Source organism: Puma concolor, chromosome E1 (assembly GCF_028749965.1).
Source record: "Puma concolor isolate L17-30 chromosome E1, mPumCon1.1.hap2, whole genome shotgun sequence".
NCBI lineage: Eukaryota > Metazoa > Chordata > Mammalia > Carnivora > Felidae > Puma > Puma concolor.
In genome coordinates this window covers 42,729,747-42,749,785 of record NC_141680.1, presented here as the reverse complement: position 1 = coordinate 42,749,785, position 20,039 = coordinate 42,729,747, and the positions used below count along the sequence as shown (strand labels likewise).

Below are 20,039 nucleotides of genomic sequence, written 5' to 3'. Positions count from 1 at the left end.
GACTAGAATGGCTTTTTTTGGGCACCTGAGTGACTCAGTCAGTTGAGCGTCAGACTTCAGCTCAGGTCATGATCTTGCGGTTTGTGGGTTCGAGCCCCACGTCAGGCTCTGTGCTCACAGCTCAGAGCCTAGAGCGCTTCAGATTCTGTCTCCCTCTCTCTCTGCTCCTCCCTGCTTGTGCTCTGTCTCTCTCGCTCTCAAAAAATAAAGAAACGTTAAAAAAAATAGAATGGCTTTTTTGGGGGGTAAATTATAAGAAATTACAGTTTTAGTTACTAATATTCATTTTCTGTTAGCTTCAATCTGAAGAGAAACCTGAGGAAATTGTTTTTAGCTCTTCTATATTTTATCTTCCCACCAAGTCCACAGCACAATATAGGTCATTGGCTTTTACCTGGATCATTAAAGAGCAATGGCTTTCCATATGGAGTCTCAAACTCAAAGAAGTCAGCATCATCATAGGCCTGGGAGTTGATAAAATCCATACTTAAGAACAGTAAGCTGCAGAATCCCCTGAACATAAGCCAGCATCAGGGAATGATGGGAAAGAGGCAGGGCTGAGCACCGTTGTCTACCTATGCCAGAAGAGACTCCATGCCAGGGAACAAGAGACAGGAGACACTGTGGGGTCAGGAGGACTCATGGCCTTAGAGGGGATTTAGACAACCACATACCACTGTTATCATGGGGCAGATGAGGCTTTGCCTTTCTGTCAGGCTTCTTGGGGGAAGGGGAGGGAAACATTTTCAATGCTGATCCTTTGGAAATCAGTACAGGTTTTCCTCAGAGTGATCACGCTGCCGAAACCGAAACCACGGTAGAAGAAAGGGAAGGGACACTTTACATTCCACTGCCTTGGTAATCACCATTTAAGATTTCAATAGCAGAAGAGGGGCTAAGCCAAAGGGCGAGTAACCCATCACTCACACTTCTGTATGGAAACTGACCTTAAATCTCCACATTTCTTTACAGAGGAAAAAGTTATGCACTAGCCATGTTAGCACAAGGCTCCATCATACTCGGCTCATCAAGTCAATTCAGAAAAAAGTAGTAACTACTTTCTGAAGGGCAGTAGGTGGGGACTTCCATACAGGTTTCTAAAAAACCTGCAGGCTAGAGAAACTCTTGTATCACTTAAGAATAAAGGAACAAAGTTATTTTCTCTCCTTCTGGCTGCTGACAATTTTACAATTACCATTCAAACTTCTGGAAGAATGCTAGATAAACGTGTAAGCAATGCCCTATTTGCTTTTCTCTTTCCCCATCCCCCACACCCACATCTCACTCCTTGACAGTCAATTCCTTTTTAAAGTTTCAGTTCATATAGCTGGGTACTTTAAAGATCAAATTCTGGCCATATTGCCAATGCCTTTTTTTTTTTTTTTTTTTTAATTTTTTTTTTTTTTTTCAACGTTTATTTATTTTTGGGACAGAGAGAGACAGAGCATGAACGGGGGAGGGGCAGAGAGAGAGGGAGACACAGAATCGGAAACAGGCTCCAGGCTCTGAGCCATCAGCCCAGAGCCCGACGCGGGGCTCGAACTCACGGACCGCGAGATCGTGACCTGGTTGAAGTCGGACACTCAACCGACTGCGCCACCCAGGCGCCCCAACCAATGCCTTTTAAAAATCTATCCATGAGTCTAGGAGGGGATAAGACAGGCTTAGAACCCAGAACATACTAATTGGCCCACCACCCACCAGCAGCTCTAAAAACTTTCGTCCCTTGGTTAAAGAGGTGAGTGCTTCTCAAAGGAGCCAGCAATGGGTCAAGATGGTGGGTCATACACTATGGGAGTTGGAGGGAAAAAGGACTAAGGGAGTTGAGATGGGAGTTACAGCATCTCTGGTGATTCTGCCTCCACTGGAAAGAACAGTCTTTGGAATTAAGTACAGAGGGCACCCCTTATCTGTAGGGGACACCATCCAAGACCCCCAGTGGGTGCCTGGAACGGTGAATAGTACCTAACTCTATAAATAGTATGTTTTTTCTTATACACACATACCCATGATGAAATTTAATTTATAAATTAGGCAATTATATTAGGCAATTGACAATAACTAATAATAAAAGTGTAACAACATGCTATAATAAAAGTCCTGTAAACGTGATATCTCTAAATATCTTCCTGTACTGTACTCACCCTTTTTCTTATGAGGATATGAGAGGAAAAGATGCCTACATGAGCATGAGGAGATGAAGTACGGGGAGTGGTGTTAGGTGTGTGACCAGCATTAGGCTACTACTGACCTTCTGATCTTATCAGAAGGAGGATCATCTGTTTCTGAATCACAGTTGATTTGGGTAACTGAAATCTCAGAAAGCAAACGCGTGGGTGGCAGGGGGACAACTGTATGTTTTAATGTTTCAAGAAGGCAATCATCACAGTCTTTCAACAGAAAACAAAGCTCCAACTGGCCACCCTTTCCTTCCACGTATGCATCAATCATGACTCCTTCCTCAGGACTTTGTGACAATGGAGTGCATAAGCCAACTGGTGATGTGGTAAAAATCTAGCGCAGTCTCTTCTTGGGTACTAGAGTTATACTAGGACCCTTTGCCTAGACTGTGTGATTAAGATCTAAGGTGACCAGAAGGATACACACCAAGCTGTCAAGAGCAGCTGCCTCTGGAGGGGGAGTGTGTATGACAGCGGAATGGACTTTATGTGTACTTCTTTATTACTTGATTTTTTTCTTAACTAAGCATACTTTTTTTAATTGTAAAAATACCTCAAACTCATGAGGAGGGAAATTGAATACACTAAGCAACGACAATTTCGGATGGATAGCATTCCTGCCGCGTTTAAGGATGATTAATACTATTTTTAACAGTCATTCCCTGAAACTTTTTCCCAACTCCCAAGGGCACAAGTTACCCATGGACATTTCTTTTTTTTTGGTGTCTTGGCTGCTGTAGGTGCCTAACAAACTGTTAGTGTTTCAAGGAAGGAGAATGGTTTTCTATTATAGTATTTCTGATGAGGGAGCATAAAGCGAGCTGACAGGCCGCCAACACCCTCCCCCCAACTCCTAGATGGGATATGTGTGATATTCCTCCAGCACTCCTGGCTGCCCAAGAACAAAGGAAAGCGGAAAACTAAGGTTAACTGATAGAGATCATAGTCCTGCAGGACCTAAGTCTCCATCACCCCTCCACAGTGATGTGGGAAACAAAGGCAGAAGGAAATGGCAGATAGAACTCAATCTCCTTATAACCTGCAGCCCATTGACAAATACTTGAGGCTGGCAGAGTAAAATGTTTCTCCAGGAATTCCTTACTGTCTTAATATTAATGCTTTGCTAGAGGGAAGAACCACCTTAGCTTGACAATAGCTAGGCCTCCACTATCCTGGGAGTCTTCTGTAGCATATGAAAATCTCACTGGAAACTTCCCCTGGACTTTACCTCCTCCAACCCCATAGTATATAACCAGTCTCTCCTCACGGTCCCTGGGCAGCTCTTCCTGCCCATGGGTCCTGTCCCCGTGCTTCAATAAAATCACCTTTTTGCACCAAAGACACCTTCAAGAATTCTTTCTTGGTTGTCGGCTCCAGACCCCATGAACCCCACTATCACCCCAAAAAAACCCTCATCATTTTACACACACCAAAATGCCCTCCAGCCCTCTGTTACCATTTGGAGATCGTCAATCCTGGTATTAACTCCAGAAGCCATTTCCTTTCTCTCCTGTGGTGTCTCAGGACAGGGATAGAGTGAGGCCCGGAACCTGGAACATACAGACACAACCTGACAAACATCGAAGTTTCTTAACCTATCCAATTTAAATAACCTCAGAAAGTAATCTTAATGTACTAGAAGGACCAAAACAGGATTAGTTCAGAGTGGTGCCCTGATCATGAATAACTAGGAAGTGTCCTATAGATAGAGCAGTAACATTTGAACAATCTCGACATTCTCTGCAGCTACTAAATTTCCTTGGATTAAAATTATAAAACTCAGTAATACAAATCATATTATAAGTTACTAGAGAAAAATGGCATGGAAAAGAGATCTTATAGGCAGAATTTCAGAAAAGTTTACAGGCGCAATACCTATGGCACACTGCTGGGTACACAAACCCATTGTCCTAGAACAATGCAGCATTTATAAACCATGAGTCCTAATTACTTTCTTTCCAAAGAAAGGAAATTGTGTTTTTGACAGTACTTTTAAAAATGAACTGAGACCATTTCTAATTATTTAAAATAGCCCTAACATTATTAGAAGATATATGTATTGCATTAAGGTAGACTAAAAGGGCTATTGTTTCATTATTCTGTATCCTAAGGCTTAACAGTCAAGGCATTCTGATTGCACCCTCAGGGAGGCACATTTCTCTTACCCTTCACAGATTTTCTTGACTCTGTTTTTCAGCTGATCGCCTTGGAAGAAAATGATGAATACAGATTTGTGCACGTAGTCACCCTGGGCCCCAAACCAGAAACAGAGAATTTAGACTTCTACTCTGGAAGAATATTTCTTGAATAACCTACTTTCTTGGTGATATAGGAATGGGAGTCCTTTAAGGATACGGCAACCCTGCACTCGAACTATTATCCTCCATCCATTTCTTAAGCTCCACTATAAGAACATTTGTCCTATAATCCGTAATGCACAAAAAATTTTCTGTATTTGTTTTTAAACTCAACCGTGAGCTGAACACAGATGCTCAGATGATTCTCCTCGTAGCACAATATAGCCCTTATTACCAATTCAACTTCAAACCTTATACTACCTGAGTAAGTACGGAAGAGAGGAGAGGAAGCCATTCCTGCTTATTCCCATGCTTAGAAATTCCCAGATAAAGGGGACTGAGTAACTCTAAGGAACAGAGGTGGGAAGAATGTTGATGTAGAATCTCATGCTTCATGCTAAGTTTGATCTAAGGAGCAGGGAGGAAGGCAATCTATTCCAAATACCAAGTTTACACGCAAAGTCTGATGCAAGGACTGCAGGGAAAGATCAGAAAAATAAGCTTAACTGGGTGTTAACTAGTATTGTCTCTAGTTGCCTGTATTTCTCATATTCCTAGAGTTTTTATAATAAAAGGCAAACAGACTTCAGAAGGATAAAAGGAGATGCGGCGTGAAGACAATGACGCTACGTGTCTTAAATTCCTTCATTCTCCAGGAATAAACTGGAGCGCATTCTTTGTGCAGCTGCTCTGCTGTAGCTAGCCAGACCCCCTTTCCTCAATTTGTTGATAATAGTGTTTCTGTTGCCCAGAAACTTGGCTGAAGATTCCTGAGAACAGTTCCACAGGAGGTGTGACTGCAGACTGCAATGTCTCCACAAGCCAAGCACAGGCTTCAGTGAGTCTGTAAAACTGCTCCTCTGGGGGGCTCGCTGTACCCTAAGTGCCACCACCCTCCTGTTTAGGAGGATAAAAGGATGAAAGCCTCAGATTTTCAGCTGCACGACCCACCCACTCTGAGGAGTCACAAATTCAATCTCTCTTCTTAGGTGGGACAAAGAATGGTAATCTAAGAAAATCCAAAAGATCATTTTCAACAGACAAACCAAGCCCAGGCTTCTAAATAATACCGATACAAAAGGGAAGTAATTTTTTTTTTTTTTTTTTTTTTTTTGCAATACATTTAATCTTCCTTGCTTGTGATCCTTGACATCAGGACTCACGATACTTAGTGTAGGCTGATGTTAAGAACTCTGGCCCGTTATGTCAAATGCCAAGAGATTCAGCCATTCCTACTCTGCAAAGCACTGGGTGGGGAAGATTATTCTACCTTGTACAATATATTATCCTTAAATTAAGTTTCCAAATCTCCCAACAAACAAGTAGACAAAAAAACCTTACCAACTAAAAATTTTATCAACTTATCGAGCTCACAGTTGAGGAACTCTCTCCTTATATGGATATTACCGAACTTGGAACCAGATATCTTGCTTTAATTTTCATAAAGTTGATTTTCTTTTGGTCTCAGATAAGTAACAGAAAGCATATAAAGCTGAGGTTTGGGGCGCCTGGGTGGCTCAGTCGGTTAAGCGTCCGACTTCAGCTCGGGTCATGATCTCACAGTCCATGAGTTCAAGCCCTGCGTCGGGCTCTGTGCTAACAGCTCAGAGCCTAGAGTCTGCTTTGGATTCTGTGTCTCTCTCTCTCTCTCTGCCCTTCCCCTGCTCATGCTCTGTCTCTCTCTGTCTCAAAAATAAATAAAAACATTAAAAAAAATTTTTTTTTAAATAAAGCTGAGGTTTAAGATAACTGGAAAAAAACACATTTATAATCCAAATAATACCTACACAAGTGGGGCTTGAAAATGTCCAGGCACGTGTCAGTATACATCATCTGTACACACACGATGGGAGTTAAGAGGAAAAGAGCAGTATTTCAAATGTGCAAGTCAAAGCAGGAGTAAACATAAGGGCTCCTCTGTGGGAGTGTCAGATTCAGGTGGTACCATGCAGTGTCACTGCTCTGGGCTCCCTTTATAAGACCTACTCCACGGGACACAATTTCCTAGTCTTACAGTCACAGGATCCTCCAGGGGGTTCTCGATTTCAGCCTGTCGCAGGAACACATTCCCCCGGCACACCCGCCAAAGCATGCGCTCAAAAGTAGGGATGCGCTCCCGGTTAATCACACCAGCCACGAAGCTGTGGGGAGAAGAGGCAGATGGGGAACTCGATTCCATGCCACGGGACAGAGGGCTTTAAGACAAAGAAGGGAAGCGAGAGGAGAGGGGCACGAACGACAAACACAAGGCTATGCAATGTTACGCCAAAAGGGCTCCCAAAGTCTTATTCCCGGACCCCAGAATAGGGTTGACAGGACAAATCAGGAACTGAATCCAAGTGACTTAGGAACACCTCTCAAGAGGCTCAGAAGAGAACACATCCTGGAAGCAACTGAAAGGGCCAGCCTCACCACTCTTGAACAGCAACAATGAACATGACCGCTGCTCCCCGTCCCCCCCCAAAATGAACTGACCCCACTGACATACGGAGGCTTGCAGTAGTACTTACCCAAGTCTTAACGGTGTGCCCCTTCCCATCTCACTTGGCTCCAAGAGGGACGAGGACTCTTCCAACAAGTCTGGATCCGCCATCTGCTGATGATGCAATTCAGCCTGAATTCACAAATCAATTAATATCTAATGAAAATAGTTAGTGGCATGCAGGGAACGAGGAACCGGGAGATAAGTTCAGAAAATAAAGACGAGGGAAAAAAAAAAAAAACCACCAAAAGAGAAGACAGCCACAAAAAGAAGACAAGAATAGGGGAAGAAAACAAAGGAAAGAAACAAGAGGTAAAGAAAGCTTTGTAGCCCCAGTAAAGGCATCTGGGGAAATGGTTTTTGAAATAAGGAATAAAGAAAAAAACACTAAATAATGATGACATGTATAAATCTGTTACTTAGGTGGAAACCATTTTTCCTCTGTTTCCCTGAATAAGCCATGAAAGTACCAGGAAATACCTTTGCATACGGATGGAAGCTGCAACGTTTCTTCATTTTCAGCAAGACCAAAGCAGCTCTGAAGATACTCTCAACATCAAATTTCCAGGTAGCTACAAACTAAAATTTTCCCTGTGTGAGAATGTGAAAGATGGAGACTCTCTTTCCAAGGAGAAAAGCAAGGCACCGCCACTGTCCTGAGCACAGTGTGGACTGGAGAAAGGCGGAAGGGGCGTCTCCACGAGACTGGGTTTTCCATGCTCTTCAAAATTCAGAACATGAAAACTTTCAGCATGGCCACTGTAAAACAAATGCTCCAAGCCATGGGCTTTAAAGAGTATTTCTTTCGGGGCGCCTGGGTGGCTCAGTTGGACGAGTGTCCGACTCTTGATTTCAGCTCAAGTCATGATCCCAGAGAGGTGGGATCAAGCTCCGTGTCTTAAGCATACTCATGGAGCCTGCTTAAGATCCTCTCTCTCCCTGTGCCCCTCTCCCCTAGTATTTCTTTCTCCAAAAGAAGCAGCGGCATATTGGCTGGGCAGGCCTGGCCTTGACTGCATCAATAAAGGGAAGAAAAAGTGAAAACCTATCTGAATGCCTTCATTTCTAACCAGGAATCTAGGAATATTAAAAAGTTCATGTTAGGCTATATAGTTTAAGGGTCACTGAGAACATAGCTGAAGCCAGGAATCTAAATCAAGTGAGAAAAAGTAACCAATCATAAGCCAATATAGAACATGTGGGCTAATTTAATTGTTTAGATTTAAAATGATTTCCACCATGACAGTTTATACAATGAAATGAAGGAGGAGAGGGACCTTCTCAGATGGAGGTCTATACTTCCTAGACTCTCTCTATCCACCACATTCTAACACCTTTTATTCTTACCAATCAGGAAGGTCTGAGAAGCTCTCTAAAAAATAAAGGCCAATCAACTTCTCTACCGCCTGATCTCCTCAACTTTAATATCCACGCGCTAGTTGTTTGACCAAAGATAAGAAATATGCCAGAAAAATCTTCCTTTTCAAAAGCAGAACTAAACAAAAAAATCAGGAGAATTTTTCTCTATCATCTTCATTCCAAACATTCTATTCCTGTTAACCCTGCGATCAAAAAATTGATCAAGGGAACCTCACTTGGTAAGTCTTAGGAAATGTAAAGTTAAGGGGGGTGGGGGAGGGCTTTAGGATTGAGTATAAATAAACCTGAATATAAACCAAATGATTAGGTTGAGAACCTAAAAAAGAGAAAGCAATTTTCTGGGGAAGTGAAATCTAAAAGTTGATGCAGGATCAACATTCAACTCCCCACCCCCTTCAAAAAAAAGAAAGAAAGAAAAGGTAGGGCAGGCTTTGAGTATGCCAGAGGGCAGAGAAATATTGTCATGATATACGAAAAAGTTTAAGATGAGATAATGGGGGCACAGGTTTCCACTTGCTCTCAAGTGGAAATTTAGGGGGCTTTTTTTGTTTCTGCCTAATATCAGATCAGCTTATTGCAAGCCACAGGCAACTTATTTTAAGGATCTAGATGACTACCTCATTTCAACTGGTTCTTGGGATGTCCCTTGGCAAAAAACAGTGAAACTGACTGCTACACACAAGACTCCGGCCTACTTCCCTACGCGGTTCACAAGGCCTGGCTAAAGTAAACCCAAAAGATCAGACTCAGTGCAAGCCTATGTGCTCTAAAGGGGACAACCGCTCTAACAGCAAAAAGTGCTGAGCAACTAGACTCCTCTGAAAACTGCATCTGGGGACTCTGGGCACAAAAAGAACCCAGCGGAATTAAAATTAAATGGAAACTTGTGATGATATTCTAATTAATAATCTCACCACTTCATACTTAAGAATCCTAAATCTTAGAGAGGGGAGTAAAAAAAAAATTTTTTTTTAATAAAATAATTGGGCCTCATGGGGAACTAGGAGGACCAGACCGCTCACTGAGGGCCTTTAACACAATCTCTAAAACCACACTGTGGGGTACCTAAATCCTATTCTGGGCTCCCTAATAACAATAACAACACTGCCAACGTGCCTTTAAATGACTTGCTATGCTCCCTGGTTTACCCTTTCCCCCAGTCGGAACACTGAAACCATGCCCTGAAAGAGGAAGTGGCAGAATTTCTGAGGCTCCCTGTCTACACTGAAATAGAAGTAGCATATCCGGATCCAGCTGCATTAATTACCAAGAGCAAACACTCTTACTTCCATCTCCAGTGAGAGAGAAATCGCATTTCATCACTTCCGGTATTCACCCAAGCCCCAAAGGAGAAGGCAGATGGGAAAGAAAAGTAAAGAAGAGCAGATGGATAGAAGACTCAGGAGGAAAGGAAGGCAGGAACCTGCATGCCATTAACCATTACTTTTCCAGTCTTCTTTACGTTCTCATGGGCTAGGGTGCTTATGGTAAAAGATGCAGAGAGCACTCTTCAGCTCTCACAGTTCTTCATAAGCAAGAAGACTGAGAAAAGGATAATCATTAACAAGTCATTTTAATTGCTCTGGATGAGAAATGGCTAAGTCGAATTTGTAATCATCTTAAATCATAAGAATATCGAATTTACGCTTACTCTTTCCCTTCCAGATGCCTTGCCAATCATGACCGCTATGCCTAAAGACGGAAAGAACCCTTTCCCGATTTGGCCATTTTCTGCTAACTCATTATTATAAATTATTGATCATGTTCACCAAATTATATAAAAAAGAAGGACTCAAAACTGGTTGTATTTTAGGCCGTTTGCAAACTGTGATTTCAGGCATGGAAGAAAATCTCACACAAAAAGTGCCATTTCTGAGATTTGAGGGTCCCATGTTTCTTTTTCTTTTGCACTATTTAACGTGCGCACTCACATGCCCAGATGCACTTACTCTATGAGGTCTTATCATCTGCCATGGCAGCGACAGCTGAGACTGGTGCTTGGCAATAGCAGGGCAGGCACCATTGAGAGGGACCTGGCTGAACCTCTGAGCCAGTGGCAGGAGCAGGCAAGGCACTGACCGTGCACTCGGAGAGGAAAGGCCGAGTGGCTCTTGCCAGAAGCCTCCCTACACTACGGTGAGGGTGTAGGAACAAGAGGGGTTGAGGACAAGAGCAGTCAAAGAACCTCTTACAGCCCAGGACTTGGGCCTAAAAGTACTCAGAGATTAAAAAAAAAAAAAAAAAAAGAAATGTTTTGCAAATGTTTTGCGTGAATAAAGGGAAAACAACTCACCATGGATTGACTGGGCATGAAGGTCGTAAAGACTTCCAGCCTGCCTTCTCAGCATGGGGGTTTCGTGTTTAGACTTATTACTCACAAAGAACTTCTGATTTTAACACTTTGGTTATCTTTCCAAGTAATTTCTCTTATTTTGTTTTAATATTTTGTTTTTAATAACATTAATAGTTCAAGTAACAGGGCACCTCGGTGGCTCAGTTGGTTAAGCGTCCAAATGTTCCTCAGGTCGCAATCTCAAGGTTTGTGAGTTCGAGCCCAGCATCAGGCTCTCTGATGTCAGTGCGGAGCCCGCTTCGGATCCTCTGTCTCCTCTCTCTGCCCCTCCCCCACTCGTGTGCATGTGCGCACACTCTCTCTCAAAAAAGAAATAAACATTAAAAAAAAACAGTTCAAGTAACTATTGCTCATAAGGGAGTCCATCTGTCAGTCTTTATTCAGAATTTCTCCAGAATGAACTAGACAAAGAAGCCTATTCTATTCCTTAAACTCAGGAGGTTAAGAAAGACATTGTCATACATTTCAGCAACATCCCAGCAATAAACTAAGACTATATCAAAAGGGAAAGGGGGGGGGGGGCAAAAGAATTAAGCCCCAAATGATGTTAAAAGTACCTGAGCTTCGATTCTGAGGCCAGTTTAAATTGGATCTGTGAGAGAGCAGCTTGGACGCATTTAGGAAAGCACACATCTGTGAGCCTATGGAGACACTGTGCCCTGGGATGTTTTCTGATATGACTAAGTGATACATTCCTTGAGCACAGGGGCCATGCCTTACTCATCTTGTGCCTCACGAAGAGTAGGTGCTCACTAAATGCTCAGTGAATTAGTGAATATAAATACACTGATGTTTAGGCAATGAGCAACTAGAATTCCAGATTATCTGTTCATTAAAACCATGAGACATAAGTGGCCATGCCTGTTGCAAAAGACCTGAAACACTTGGAAAGAGTTAATCACACTGTCCCACAACCTCTAATTCGATGAGATATCAGGGACTGGTGAAAGAAGTCCTCATCAGTCTCAAAATTCTCAACTCAGTGAGCAAGCCGAATATTCACACCAAACCTCTCTTGACATATAGCCAGATTCTGATTCTTGGGATGACCAGGCAATTAAGTTCATATGAGCTTTTTCCCCTTTCCCCAATAGATTTTTTTTAATTAGCATGGCTTCTCTGAGTCCATCTTCAGTTATTGAGGAATGTAGCACATCTTCGGCTGACGTTCTCCAGCCCAGGGGTTCACAAACCACTGTCCCTCAGAGTCACCTTGTGAAAACAGACTGCTCGGCCCCACCCTCAGAGTTTCTAATTCACAAAGTCTGAAATCTGGAGTGGGGACTAATGATGTGCATCCTGACAAGTTCCCAGGTGAGGCTCATGCTGCTGGTTAGAGAGCCCCTGCTCCAGTCCTTAAAAGACCGATATTAAATGGAACTGAGAATACATCAGATGCTAACTAAAATGGGCCCTCTTTTTTTAAAAAGCTTTGCCAATTTTTTTGTTGTTGTTGAGCAAAGAATATAAAGAACTTTATGGAAGGCACACTAAAGAGTCGCTGGAACAGTAGCAGAAGTGTCTGATATTGCTAATCTGGTGGCAAAGACACCTTACTGTAAAAAAAAGAGAATTCTCGATACCTTAGGCCATCAACAAAGCCAAGTCCAGGCTCAAAGCTAAGACTCCTCTCCACGTTTAATGAGGAGAAGGAATCCTGAAGGTCTTGCTCTAAAGCCTTCCTGTGGGCTCACCTCAGCAAACTGTCATCTGTCATCATCACCTACATTTTTAACCTAGAAACTGACTTAACATTTTTCCCTATAAGGTAGTGTGACTGAGTTTCCATGAAAATCCGGGAATTTCAAAATAGGCATCCTACCAGTTCTATTTCCATAGAACATAACGAGAAACTCTTGAAAAATTAAAGTGTGACTTGTGCTATGTGGATTGTTACAAATGTACTCATGGTAGATAAGCAAACATGGAGAATAAGATAAAAATAAAAATTTGATGATAAAAGTTTTGGAGGTTAAGCCTTTGTTATAATTTCATGTATGACTGAATGTTTCTTGTTGCTTCAACTTTTACCTTAAGCATTTACTTACCTCAAAATATAATGACAAAATTTCAACTATAATATATACAACTACTTTCGGGTTCCTTTCCCCATCTTGTGATGAAAAATTGCAGAAAATGCAAAAGCATACAAAACCATGACTGGCTGTGTACTGCATGAGAAATGGAACATAATCTGACATTCCTTCAACTAAAACAGTGCGAAAATGGTATTGCTTTCAAACTAGCAAATTAAAATAATTTTTGGAATAACAGCATGGCGCACTTGTGCAGGTATAATATCAGCTGCTCAAATACTAAAAGAAACAATAGTCTGACCTCATCAAAAAACTGCTGAGTTTTGCGAAGTATAAATTTTAATTCAGTCAGTTCCAGGAAGTTTCTCTTCAGAGCTTCCTGGTTTGTGTTGATTTCCTTCAGTTCATTTTCAATCTTTTCAAAATTGGCCTACAGAAAAAATAAGTAAATAAATAAATAAAATCAAACTATTAACTCAAACTAAGCTCAATATGCTTGATGTGAAAGATGGATGAATTCATCCATCCCACAGAACTCTTGGCCACCCTGATGGTTCAAACATAATTTTATATCTACCCAGCAAATGTGTGATTTTACCAGGGCAATTTTCTTTATGAAATTTTTTTGCTTAACATCATCTGTCTTTATAGGTTCTATTACACAGTTGAATTTCTCAGGGGACTCTGGATGGAAAAAAATAAATACTGAAAACTCTACTGGTTATTCATTTAGTCTATGAGATGAATAAATTACTAGATAAATTGGTGTTAATCCAATAAGGTTTTGATAAGGCAGTAAACATTTATTTGGTGGCATGTGATACTGTTCAAGATAGTGCTCTACAGTAAGTTTTCACAAGATATTTACAAGCAAGAGACAATGTGGACAAGGACAGCAAGAATTCCTCTACTGTCCACCCACACAGGAAAATAATTTCTGCACTTAAGTAGAAAGAAACTTCTGGCTTCCTCAGAAGAATTGTTTACCTCTAAGTCAATCATGTCCCGGGGGAAGGGCACCTCTGGGTTTTCACCAGTGTCCATAATTGGGATATTAGCTTTTCTTATTTCTTTCTCAACAAATCCTAAAATGACAGAAGCAAAATATTCATGTATAGCATAGGCCTGGAATTGCCAGTATTTGAGAAAAAAAATAAGACCCCAAACCTGGCTAAAAAGAGTTTCATTCCCAGAAAGATACTCTCATATAAAAGAAGCAGAACATGTAAATCCTTTTTTTCTCCACGTTCCTCTTCCTCCACTGCACACTCTATAACAACCGCAGCTACCCCAGAGAGGATCATCATCCCACTACTGTCTTCCTTTCCTCTTTTGATCTTAAAACTAGACCTCATCTGCTTCAGTTCTCCACCCTGTGCAACTACTGCCCCAGAGTATGATGGTTCTGCTTGTAGATACTGTTGTAGGACAGAGTTACAGAACAGGGTGATTCAATAGAATATTTGACATTTAGCAAACTCGTGAGACAACTCCAGATCAAAAGGGTTTCATTAAACTTGAAAAACAATCAGATCAGTTTTAACAACACAAAAACCCAAAAAGCACGACACGGAATAAGGTCCCAAAATACCAGAAGAGAAAAGTGACAACTAGTAACTTTTTTAGCGCAGGGACCAAATTCACCAATCAGCTAACTAAAAGCTGGCATAGTATAGTAGTGAGATCACGGGTTTCAGAGCCAGAGAGAACAACCTGGATTCAAATACTGGTTCCAGTACAGCTGCTTATGTTCCCGGGCAAGTCACTTAACCTCTCTGATCTTTGGTTTCCCCGTTTATTTATTTATTTAATACTTATTTTTTAAGTAATCTCTACACCCCATGTGGGGCTCAAACTCACCACCCTGAGATCAAGAGTCAGATGCTCTACTGACTGAGCCAACCAGGCATCCTGGCTTCCTAATTTATTAAATGAGGTAATACCCAACTGAAGGAATATTGTAAGGAATGAATGAAATAAAGTTTATGTACTCCCCAACTCTCAACAGTACCCTAATAAATGTGTTAGTTTCTTCCTTCATAAAAAGCTCAAATTAAAAGGTGGTTATATTGATATCTAAAATAGATGGTGGGCGCCTGGGTGGCTCAGTCGGTGGGATGTGCGACTCCTGATCTCAGGGTTGTGGGTTTAAGCCCACACTGCTTAAAAATAAAATCTTTAAAAATTATAATAAATAAATAATATTTTTAAATTAAAAACATATAAAATAAAATAAAAATAGTGGTCTGAGTCCTGTCTCTCAGAATTCTATAATGCAATAGTTATAGCAGTAGCTGTAAAAACCCTTCCCATAAAAAATAACCAATGTGTTCAGCTTGCAATCTTGTCATCTCAAAGTTTCCATTAAACACCACCTAGCCCTAATACCATAAAATCTACTTGTACGTGAGAAATTCATCTTACTATCAAGATCCCAAGACTATTCCTCCTTTCTTTTTCTCCTGTAGTATTTTCTCGTTTTATTAAGAGGACTAGCATCTCTAATTTAAGACAAATGACTCATTATAGCAACACCATACAGGACCAAAATGCACATACGAAGCTTTCGATCCATTTCTTCACATCTTCTAACTTCATTCACAAATTTCCGCTGGAAAACATTCACATCTGGATTTAACTGCAAAATAAGAACACAATACCAAATATTTAAAACAAATTTTTTTAAGGTTTATTTATCTTTGAGAGAGAGAGAGAGAGAGAGAGAGAGAGCGCGCGCACACACATGCACGCTAGCGGGGGAGGGGCAGAGAGAGAGGGAGACATAATCTGAAGAAGGCTTCAGGCTCTGAGCTGTCAGCACAGAGCCAAATATGGGGCTCAAACTCACAAACTGTGAGATCATGCCCTGAGCCTAAGTGGGACACTTAACCAACTGAGCTACCCAGGTGCTCCCCAAATATTTAAATACTGCATCTATTTCCTCTGTGTCACAAGCAACACATTCTGCAAAGTGAAACCTAATTTTGTGTCAGTGTATGATGCAATCATACGATGCAAAAATGGTCTACTGTCCTATATAACCTGCTTCAGGGCCAATCACACCAACTGAAGATAAAAACCCCTCTCTCACTGTGGCACCACATTATTGGAATGGAGGCAAATTAGACAAAGCACCAAGGTACAAGATGGTCCTCCCAGGCCAAAGTCTCAGTGAGCTCCCCCAGCCAAAAACTTGAGCAATGATGTATACCAGAAGCTCTGCCCAGTTTTCCTTCTCTTCCTCCCAATCAGAAGAGACAAAAGGCAAACATCTTTTATTCTTCTGTCCCAGGATCTTCACTTCCTACCAGACAGGCTGGTTTATTCATTCATACATCACAAGTAATTTTCAAAGCAATGTGACAGATATTCTGGGAAATACAAACAAGGTCCTACTTACTAAGAAGCTTGAAATCTAGTAAAGAAAAAAAATACACACAACCAACAAGAGCATGTGATAAATTCCATAAAAGTAGTACCAATAAAGAACTATAGCTACTCACTCAACATTTATGGAGCACCATATATACACTACTGTATTAGGCACTGTTATAAGTACAAAAGGATATGTCCAAGCTTTGAGGAGCTATCAGATCCATGGACGAGACAGACACAAACTAATAAATGCAATTTGTTGTGATAAATGCTACTTTAAAAAAGTAAATATTGTTGTCAGTTTCTTATACAATTAAACATATCCCTAGGTACATCACAACTAAGCATTCCACTACTAGATATTTGTTTAAGAGAAATGAAAACATGTCTATAGAGACTCGTACAAGAATGTTTACAGCATGGCACAAGAACAGACACTCAGATCAATGGAACAGAATAACCCAGAAATGGACCCACAACGTATGGCCAACCAATCTTTGACAAAGCAGGAAAGAATATCCGATTGAATAGACAGTATCTTCACCAAGTGGTGCTGGGAAAACTGGACAGTGACGTGCAGAAGAATGAACCTGGACCACTTTCTTACACAATACACAAAAATAAACTCAAAATGGATGAAAGACCTAAATGTAAGACAGGAAGCCATCAAAATCCTTGAGGAGAAAGCAGGCAAAAATCTCTTTCATCTTGGCCGCAGAAACTTCTTATTCAACATGTCTCTGGAGGTAAGGGAAACAAAAAGCAAAAATGAACTACTGGGACCTCATCAAAATAAAAAGGTCCTGCACAGCGAAGGAAACAATCAGCAAAACTAAAAGGCAACCGACAGAATGGGAGAAGACATTTGCAAATGACGTATCAGATAAAGGGTTAGTCTCCAAAATCTATAAAGAAGTTATCAAACTCAACACCCAAAAAACACATAATCCAGTGAACAAATGGGCAAAAGACATGAATAGACATTTCTCCAAAGAAGACATCCAGATGGTCAAACAACACATGAAAAAATGCTCAACATCACTCATCATCAGGGAAATACAAATCAAAACCACCATGAGATACCACCTCACACCTATCAGAATGACTAACATTAACAACTCAGGCAACAACAGATGTTGGCAAGGATGCAGAGAAAGAGGATGTCTTTTGCATTGTTGGTGGGAATGCAAACTGGTGCAGCCACTCTGGAAAACAGTATGGAGGTTCCTCAAAAAATTAAAAATAGAACTACCCTACGACCCAGCAATTGCACTACTAGGTATTTATCCAAGGGATACAGGTGTGCTGTTTCGAAGAGACACATGCACCCCCATGTTTATAGCAGCACTATCAACAATAGCCAAAGTATGGAAAGAGCCCAAACGTCCATCGATGGATGAATGGATAAAGAAGAGGTGGTATGTATGTACAATGGAGTATTACTCGGCAATCAGAAAGAATGAAATCTTGCCATTTGCAACTACGTGGATGGACCTGGAGGGTATTATGCTAAGTGAAATTAGAGAAAGACAAGTATCATATGACTTCACTCATATGAGGACTTTAGGAGACAAAACAGATGAACATAAGGGAAGGGATACAAAAATAATATAAAAACAGGGAGGGAGACGAAACATAAGAAACTCATAAATATGGAGAACAAACAGGATTACTGGAGGGGTTGTGGGAGGGGGGCTAGGCTAAATGGGTAAGGGGCATTAAGGAATCTACTCCTGAAATCATTGTTGCACTATATGTTAACTAATTTGGATGTAAATTAAAAAAAAAAAAAAAAAAGAATGTTTACAGCAGCTTTATTTATAATAGTCCTAAATGGCAATGTTCCAAATATCCAACAACAGGACAACAGATGAAGACATTGTGGTGTATCGGAATACTACTCAGCAATAAAAAAAGAAGCAACTACAGACATACATAAAAACAGATAAATCTCTTGGGGTGCCTGGGTGGCTCAGTTGGTTAAGTGTCCGACTTCGGCTCAAGTCATGATCTCGCAGTTCGTGAGCTCTAGCCCCACGTCAGGCTCTGTGCTGATGGCTCAGAGCCTGGAGCCTGCTTTGGATGCTGTGTCTCCCTCTCTCTGCCCCTCCCCACTAGTGCTCTATCTCTCAAAAATAAATTTAAAAAACATTTTAAGGGGCGCCTGGGTGGCGCAGTCGGTTAAGCGTCCGACTTCAGCCAGGTCACCATCTCGCGGTCCGGGAGTTCAAGCCCCGCGTCGGGCTCTGGGCTGATGGCTCAGAGTCTGGAGCCTGTTTCCGATTCTGTGTCTCCCTCTCTCTCTGCCCCTCCCCCGTTCATGCTCTGTCTCTCTCTGTCCCCAAAATAAATAAAAAAAAAAAAACGTTGAAAAAAAAGAAAAAAAAAAATTTAAAAAAAACACATTTTAAAAAATGAAAAAAACAGATAAATCTCAACATTAGGTTGAGTGAACGAAGTCAGACATAAGACTTTGCAATGTATGATTCCATTTACATAAAGTTCAAAACTAATCTATGATTGTAGAAATCAAAACAGGGGTTACCTACAGGGGGTGGAGAATGACCAGAAGCAGGCACATAAGATATCTTTCTGGGATGATGGAAATATTCTATATCTTGACTGGAGTAGTAGTTGCAAAGGTATAAAAATTTACCAAAATCATCAAATTGTACTCTTAAGGTCTATGCATTTCACTGAATATAAATTTTACATCCATAAAAAAAGTGGGAGAAAAAAAGAAAAAGAAAAGAATAAAAGAAAGAAAGAAATGAACATATGTAGGAGTAACTATGAGAAAAAATGGGTAACTAAGTGGAATAAATGTACAAAGGAAACACCAGAGCTGGGACTTTGGGAGATACGACAGAATTCACCAAGCAGAAATAGGCAGAATGAAGCAGAAAGACTTTGACAAGTGACTCAGAGACATTAAAAAAAAAAAAAAAAAAATCATATATTCAGAGAAGGGGAAAAATTATTCCACAGGCAGAATGGAATCAAATAATCTGATTTTTAAAAAATACTTCTTAAAAATTTACTTTTTTGAAGACTAATACTGTGCATGAAGAATAAATTGTAAGAGAGACAGACTGATGATAGAGAAACTATTAAGGACATTATTTGTATTATTATATTAACATTAGACAGAGGAAATCTAAGGCAAAAAACATTAGTAGAGTATGAGAATCATTACAAAATGGTAATAAGAACAATTCCCAGGAAGATGCAATAATCCTAAACTTAGATATTTCTAATAAAACTTTTTTTTCACTGAGCAGGCAGTATCTTGGCCTTTCGTTCAGAAATTTCTACTTCAATAAATATGACACTGAAGTTAAAGTAGCCACAAGACTGATAACTTTACTGGTTTCATTATCTGGAGGCAAAGTTCAACGGCAGCCAGTTTCAGGTAAGGCACCCCAAAACATACGGGCAAGGAAGGCATTCTCAAAATATTTCCAACAGAAATTAATAGAACCACAAGGAGACACTGACAAATCTATGTATAGGAAATTTTAAATACAATTTTAAATTATTGATATATTAAGTCAACCAAATATATACATATATTTTAATTTGAGAGACAAAGCACTAGCAGGGGAGAAAGAGGCAGAGGGAGAGAGACAGAATCTTAAGCAGGCTCTATGCTGACTGAGGAGCCTGACCTGGGGCTCGAGCCCACCACGCTGGGATCATGACCTGAACCAAAACCAAGAGTCAGACGCTTAACCGACTGAGCCACCCAGGTGCCTTAAGTCTACCAAATATTAATAAGGATAGAGAAAATGTGAACAACCTAATAAATGAGTTTAATCTAATATATATATATATATATATATATGTACACACACACATATGTATATATGTATATACATATATATGTATAATATATGCGTGTATATATATATTTAGAAAGAGACATATTTTTTTTAT

At 40.5% G+C, this 20,039-nt stretch overlaps 1 protein-coding gene across 6 annotated transcripts in view; it reads right to left on the bottom strand.

Moving 5' to 3' along the window:
• ATP6V0A1 (ATPase H+ transporting V0 subunit a1) overlaps positions 1-20,039 on the bottom strand; it is a 58,834-nt gene that overhangs the window by 26,334 nt on the left and 12,461 nt on the right. For 3 of the 6 annotated variants that reach the window (XM_086687358.1, XM_025917598.2, XM_086687357.1), the window contains exons 3-9: positions 15,288-15,366; positions 13,716-13,813; positions 13,030-13,158; positions 6,988-7,070; positions 6,492-6,618; positions 4,346-4,428; positions 3,637-3,730 (exon numbers count right to left, since the gene is read on the bottom strand). In XM_086687358.1, the coding sequence (XP_086543484.1) occupies positions 3,637-3,730; positions 4,346-4,428; positions 6,492-6,618; positions 6,988-7,070; positions 13,030-13,158; positions 13,716-13,813; positions 15,288-15,366 (693 nt within the window). Of the gene's footprint in view, positions 1-3,636; positions 3,731-4,345; positions 4,429-6,491; positions 6,619-6,987; positions 7,092-13,029; positions 13,159-13,715; positions 13,814-15,287; positions 15,367-20,039 lie in introns of all 6 variants that reach the window. The other 3 variants (XM_086687354.1, XM_086687356.1, XM_086687355.1) reach the window with 1 other exon arrangement.